This window comes from Pristiophorus japonicus, chromosome 9, assembly GCF_044704955.1.
Source record: "Pristiophorus japonicus isolate sPriJap1 chromosome 9, sPriJap1.hap1, whole genome shotgun sequence".
Taxonomy (NCBI): Eukaryota; Metazoa; Chordata; class Chondrichthyes; family Pristiophoridae; genus Pristiophorus; species Pristiophorus japonicus.
In genome coordinates this window covers 161,360,121-161,367,358 of record NC_091985.1, presented here as the reverse complement: position 1 = coordinate 161,367,358, position 7,238 = coordinate 161,360,121, and the positions used below count along the sequence as shown (strand labels likewise).

General features: G+C 42.3%; 1 protein-coding gene across 3 annotated transcripts in view; it reads right to left on the bottom strand.

Annotated features, from left to right (window-relative positions):
• Positions 1-1,290: 1,290 nt before the first annotated feature.
• Positions 1,291-7,238, bottom strand: part of serac1 (serine active site containing 1) — a 114,250-nt gene continuing 108,302 nt past the window's right edge. For all 3 annotated transcript variants that reach the window (XM_070890011.1, XM_070890013.1, XM_070890012.1), the window contains 3 exons: positions 6,269-6,451; positions 4,783-4,926; positions 1,291-2,173 (listed from right to left, as the gene is read on the bottom strand). In XM_070890011.1, the coding sequence (XP_070746112.1) occupies positions 2,037-2,173; positions 4,783-4,926; positions 6,269-6,451 (464 nt within the window). In that variant the 3' untranslated portion in view covers positions 1,291-2,036. The remainder of the gene's footprint in view (positions 2,174-4,782; positions 4,927-6,268; positions 6,452-7,238) is intronic.

Below are 7,238 nucleotides of genomic sequence, written 5' to 3'. Positions count from 1 at the left end.
GACAGAGTGAAAGCCAAGCAAATATGTCACACTATTCAATTTGCTAACTCCCATTTAGTAATGGGCACCTGGAGTCTTGGTTCCAAATATGATTCAGAGCAGAATTGTCTAAATCCAGACCTGGAGTTTTACTCTCCTCATTACCAATTCAGGACCCTAATGCCTTTGCTGCCTCCCTAACCCTGCTGATGTAATTTTTATATTATTTTTCATTAGCTACAGAGATCCGTCTTTCTGAAACATGCCTACCTCCTAGTTGCATCTCCTCCCTGTCTTCCACTCAGCAATGATTGTGATACCACTGTCAATATTTTCAAAGGTTGTATCTACTTCTTTTCCAAAAGCTTCTCTTGAATGCTACTTACATTAGTATAAACCATTGTGTTTCATCTTTCAGCACCTTTCATCCCATATTTTAATTTCCCTTTAGACCTTGAATCACACATGTTCTACCTCCTGATGACCTCATGCCCTCTGCTCTTTATATTCATCACAGCAGTAGTATCTCCCCAAAATCTAGGCTAAATGAATCCGTTAGTTTTAGTTTTTGCTTTTTCACCAACTAAACTCCCCAATTGATTATGTGCAGATTATCCTTCCTGTAGAAGTTCCCTGTCCCTCAATTGTTTTCCATTATCTACTAATTCCGTTTCCTTTGGCATGCACCACTTAACTCATTGAATCCAATTATTTGGTTTGTTCTTTCTTTGCCCCAGATAGCACTGCACGCAACCCAACTCCTTCTACCTTGCCCGTAAACTTGCCTACCATAATTCTCTCCATGATGTGATCTGTAGTTGTAGTTCCATAATTCAACTCCCTCATGTCACCTGTGGCTCAGTTGGTAGCACTCTTGCCTCCGAGTCAGAAGGTTGTGGGTTCAAGTCCCACTCCAAAGACTTGAGCACAAAATCCAGGCTGACACTCCAGTGCAGTGCTGAGGGAGCACTGCCATATTTATTCCTCAACCAACATCATTAAAATAGATTATCTAGTCATTGCTGTTTGTGGGACCTTGCTGTGTGCAACTTGGCTGCACAGTTTTGTACATTCCAACAGCGATTACACTTCAAAATTACTAATTGGTTGTAAAGCACTTTGGGCCACCCTGAGGTTGTGAAAGCTGTAAATTTGTTCACCTCATGAAGAGCCCACATAAATTACATTTTGTCCATTTCATCTCATTTTGTAGTTCAATTAAGAATTAGGAACAGGAGTAGGCCATCTAGCCCCTCGAGCCTGCTTAAAAAGGCACACTTTTAAAAGATCAGAAGCTTCAGAAACATGTCCGAGTTTTCAAATATCTTTAATATTTGTTTGAAGGTAAATGTTGTCAAGGCAGCATTCAGAGAACAAAAACATTTGCATCGCTTCTTGTGCTCAGAATGTTTGCTCAAGACAATCACAAAGTAGATCTTCTTTGTCTTTACTATTACTAAGCAGAGCAAAGGCATTCCAAACACAGGAAGATTGGTTTTACAACCCAATATACACACCCAGCAAAATATTTCCATAAAGTTCTTGGCATCTTCCACATTGTACCATGAGTCGAGTAATTGTGATTTACGTGGGCTGCAGTATGAGACACAAAGAGCATTAACAGTGGAAGTTATTGTGTACATTTGGCGAATGCACGTTTGACATGACTGAAAGACAGGAATTTTGCCTTTCTTGTAAAGTCAAAGGACAACGTTAAATGAATTGAAAGATTGCACATTGCGAGTAATAAATAATCAGTTTTGTTAAACATGTGGATTTTTAAATATTGTTTTTTGCAGTTATCTATCATTTCAAAAAAACTATTTTTGTAACAAAATAGATATGAGCACAAGCAGATTGTCTTTAGTGGAGCCACAGTAAGAATATTTTATAGACATTGTCTCATTTACTATATACAATTATTATTATTTGAAAATGTGTTGATCCATGGCATTTGCACAAGTTTGTGTACACGAGGAAAGCGTTGCGAGAGAGCGCTTACTAAAGTCTAAACTATGGCATCTGAAAGAGCACAGGCCAATTGGCGAGGCTGCGAATCATCTTTTGCATTCTTGTGCCAGAGCATCTTTGATAAATTTCAGACTCTGCTGGTAAAGGAAGGAGTCTCTGCTCTTCGGTTTACAAATGTTTAGATGATTGACGTCCAAGGGAATAAAATCTCCAATCCCCAAGTCTGAAAATAATTCAAAACAGAATGAATAGTGTGCAACACAAAGTTAAATCAACAGAGCTGTTGCAGGCGAGTCTGGTGACAAATAAATATGTTCAAAAAACACCTCATCAATGGCTTCAGTAGTTAAGTAAGCCACATACTGTGAGCCCGAGTCAATCAGACCACAAAGCTGCAAAGGTGATCTCCCTATGCTAACTTCAGGCTGGGTTATCGGAGATGATAGGATGGGGAAAGGAACATTCGAAATTATGAAAAAGCACTTCGGGTCAGTTTGACAGCTTCTCACAATGCCACAGCTCACGCTGAGAACCAAACTCACACCACAGCATTCTGCTGTTCCTACACACCAAGTTCTGACGTACAATCTAACTGAAAGTGGCTGAAAATAAAGCTTATAGTACAGGAACAGATGTTCCTTAATTTTCTCATTTGTACAATTTGTATTCCTTAGCGCACAATGAATGAAACTAATGAACAAAAACACCTTTCATAAATTATCCTTTGTGAAGAGTATCTACTTAACTTAGATTTATTGTACTTGATTTCAGTCACCACATTCTATTAATTGAGTTCCATCATTGATTTGAGGACATGACATGCCCAGGATTTTCCCTTACATTTAAACATCAGTCATTGTATTGTGCTTGGAGGAAAATAAATATTTAAAACGCAGACAGGCTTTAACAGATTTTATACCAATCATGTTTGAAGTGGAAGGGAATGGTTGTGTGGGAGGGGACGGTTTGAGTTTATATACATTTCCTACATTACATCACTGATGACACTTCGAAAGTATTTAGAAAGAAAGACTTGCATTTATATAGCGCCTTTCACAACCACCAGATGTCCCAAAGCGCTTTACAGCCAATGAAGTACCTTTGGAGTATAGTCACTGTTGTAATGTGGGAAATGCAGCAGCCAAACTGCGCACAGCAAGCTCCCACAAACAGCGATGTGATAATCTGTTTTAATGATGTTGATTGAGGGATAAATATTGGCTAGGATACCGGGGTGAACTCCCCTGCTCTTCTTCGAAATAGTGCCACGGGATCTTTTACTTCACCTGAGAGTGCAGACGGGGCCTCGGTTTAACGTCTCATCCGAAAGATAGTGCGACAGTCCCTCAGTTCTGGATTGGAGTGTCAGCCTAGATTTTTGTGCTTAAGTCTCTGATTGGCTATAAAATGATTTGGGACATCCTGAGATCATGAATGGCGTGATATAAATCCAAGTTTTTCTTTGATGTGATATACTGGCTGCTACCTCTCTGTGGATTGGTGATCCTCTGTTGCAGATTGAATTTTTCCACTAACTGACGACCATAAATTAGCAATTTTTTCTGTGATTTACCATCATTTCAATGTATAAATATTTCAGTTACTTCTTGTGTGTTACCCACTACCACCAGATTGATCATCCCCAAAAATGTTGAACTGCTCAGACTCCAGTTTTATATGTGAGGCTAGGACAAAATGACCAACATTTAACACTGACAAGGTCAGCTAATGTGAGAAATGTCAAAGTTGGTGTTAAGAAGCATTGTTAGGGCGGAGTAGAGCGCACCGTAATGCTCAAGGTTCATCACCTTGCTGGAAGAACAAAGTAGAACAGTAAAAACTGTTTGCTAAACCTATATAAAGCACTGGTTCGACCCCAGCTGGTGTCGTGTGTCCAATTCTGGGCACCGCACTGTAGGAAGGGCATGAAGGCTTTGGAGAGGGTACAGGAGAAATTTACTATAATGGTTCCAGGGATGAGGGCCTTCAGTTACGTGGATAGACTGGAGAAGCTGGACTTGTTCTCTTTGGAGTAGAGAAGGTTAAGGGGAGCTTTAATAGAGGTTCTCAAAATCATGAACGGTTTCGAAAATCATGAACGATTTAAATAGAGTAAATAACGAGAAACGGTTTCCAATGGCTGAAGAGTCGATAACGAGAGAGCACAGATTTAAGGTAATTGGTAAAAGAACTAGAGGCGACATGAAGGGAAAAAAATTTACGCCACAAGTGGTTAGGATTTGGGAGAAACACAGACACACCGACCGGGAGGGAGGGGGGGAAGAGAGAAGAGGGACACGGGGATGGGAAAAGTGACACTGGGGGAAGGGGAGAGACACACATGGCGGGGGGGGGGGGGGGGGTAGAGGGAGAGCGAGAGACACGGGGGGGGGAAGGGGGAGCGAGAGACACGGGGGGGGGGGGGGAAGAGAGAGCGAGAGACACGAGGGGAGGAGAGGGGAGAGCGAGAGACATGGGGGGAGGGGAGGGGAGAACGAGAGACACGGGGGGAGGGGGGAGCAAGAGACACGGGGGAGGGGGGGAGAAGAGAGAAAGATGGGCACTGATTTGGGAGATGTCAGCACGTTTAAGGACGTTGGAGAGGAGAGGGGGGTTGGAGATGGGGCGGTAGCTTGCCAGCACAGTGGGGCCAAGGGTTGTTTTTTTGAGGAGAGGGGTGATAACGGCAGATTTGAAGGAGAGGGGAACAGGACCTGAGGAGAAAGAACCGTCGGCTAACATTGCAGCCAAGAAAGAAAGTTGGGTGGACAGCAGTTTGGTGGGAATAAGGAGCAGTAGGTGGGTCTCATGCAGTGTCTCTCTCTACTACACCTGCTGAATTTGGAGGTACCACGTGCAGCTTGATCATACTGCCAATGTTTGTTGGTAACATTTCCCCAAAGCTCAGTATGTTGACTTCTTGCTCCCGGACCAGCTCGGTGAAATCATTGTTCAGTTCTCTCAAAGCAGGTGAATCTACAAGAGAATATTAATGAACAAAGGTAAATAAAAAGTTGATAATGAATCCTTCTGAAGACCTGGTGTCAAGGGACACGTCGAATTGGCTTGTTACCGTTCATCATCTGTGACAAAAGCAACATCTGGGCAGTGGGATTCCTGCCCATTGGGCACATCCGCTTTTGATTTTTTAGCTTATTCAAAATAAGTGACGATAAATAATCACTTAGGATTCCAGTAATAATGCAGGAAGGGTAGCTCTATTACTGTAATTGGAAGGGCAGCTCTATTACTGTAATATTCTACCAGTCATTAAATGTATCCATGTCTCTCAGTGCCTGTTTAATTTGTTTCCACTTTCCCTGCAAAGGTAGCAGAATTTCTCTCTTGTGTGTTCCTCATATTTCATCTGACAAGTTCCCTCAGGCCGCTGAATCCACACCTGCCTTTTTCCTTGTTAACAGCCTGCGTCTGTTACAGCTCATCGCAATTCGTTGTTACTGCCTTTTACAATATTCTGGCTAACAGTCTGTGTACATGAATTCTGAAAACTTACAAAGTAAGCACTAAACCTCTTCCCCGGGTCACTAATTTATCTAGCGGGAGTCAGAGTTGGATGTGGTTCCTCGAACTGAAGGATGGAGAGAGAGAACATTGCTCCATCTTGGAATTATTTCAGGGGGAGTATTTTCAAAGCAAAGTATGCCCCATATTGTATTTTCTTAGGTGTAGGGACAGAACACAAACATCAAATACTAGTTTCTGCTTCCTGCACCAGAGGTGATCCAAATGCGGTTGAGCATGTAACAGAGATAAGCTGCAGGCCCATCAGTCAATTCACAATCTATCCTAGTCCGGGATACTGATCCCAAAACAGTCAGTAACACAGAATTCAGTGCTCAGTCTGTGCTCTCACTCATCACCAATTGTATTCTGCTGGGGTTTATTCTTGTCTCATTTTCAATAAGTGCATTTGCTGTTGCTCTATTTATGGTAACTAAATATTATCTCCATTTCCCATTTGTGAATTCTAAAAGTTCTTCGACTCTCAACCCAGATATTTTAGAATGTGGAAGCAACTAATTGAGAATTTGTGACCCGAGATTAAGGAGGAAAACAAATAGCAACGTTCGAAAAAATGGGAGGGAGTTATCACAGATTCTGGATCTTCACTGAAAGTATTTTGGACACAGAACTAGGTGTGTCTTGACTGGCATTTTGTTGAAAGTATGTAGAGTTAAAGATAAGCAGTAATGTTGCATTTGCTATTAATCGGTTATGAAGTTCCATACAAAATTCAAATGTCAATGAATAAGAGAAACAATCAGAAGATTGAGTTGACCAGATAAGCCAATCTTACCTTTACTAAGCTCCTTGACTTCAACGGAAGGAAAGAGCAAGAAGCGGGCACTGATTGAGTACTCTGCTAAGCGAGATCCGTAATGAGGTACACTGTAAAATACAATCCCTTGGGTATTCTGAACCACCGACCTCATTTCAGGATCCTCGGAAGCATCTAAAAGCATCTTTTTGACTAACAAGCCTGTAATGGAAAGATCATACTAGTTAAACGCAGGGCCATCAGACTTCAGAGAGAGATTACTATCACAGCAATCGTAGTTAAACTCAAATGTACCCAGCCCAGACCACTGATACAAGCAAGTCCATCAGCTACACTAGTAAATGCACCAGCTATGCATCATTATGTAGCTGGGATTTAGCAATCACAAAGCCATTCAGCAAGGACCCAGTGTTTAAAAAGCAGATATAGATGGGTAAATTAGCAGAGACTTTATATGTAGTGTTACTCCGAGCAAACGAGACATCACGCCGGGTTTGGAGCCTCCAATTATTTATCCTGCTTGAGCAACAACTCAAAAGACGTTGTATTTTGGTCTGATTTTGGCATGCAAAATGTCAGCATTGGTTTAGTTTCTGTGCGAGTAAATCACCACTTGCTCAAAGGGCAGCAGGAACCACAGACTGGCGTGCGATGAGAATGGTACAAATGGGTGTTTGGGACAGGTGACTAGAGCAGATGTGGGGTCTGATAGTGACAGGTTGCAAGGTGAGACTAAGATGAGCGAGCAGACCACCAGTGGTGTATGGCCATTGATTCTTAACCTGGTTCTGCCCGATCTCAGAACCTAGTGCTGTCAGATCCCACCTCACAGTACGATCAAATCTTCAGCCACTCCTTCCTGGTTAATTCAGGCAGACCACCGGATCCTCCTCAGTGCTATCGCACTCGGGGGCATGTGGGAGTATTCCCAATTTCCAGGAATCCCCTCCCCAGTGCTTCCAGACTCCAGGGCCATAGCTTTGCTGCT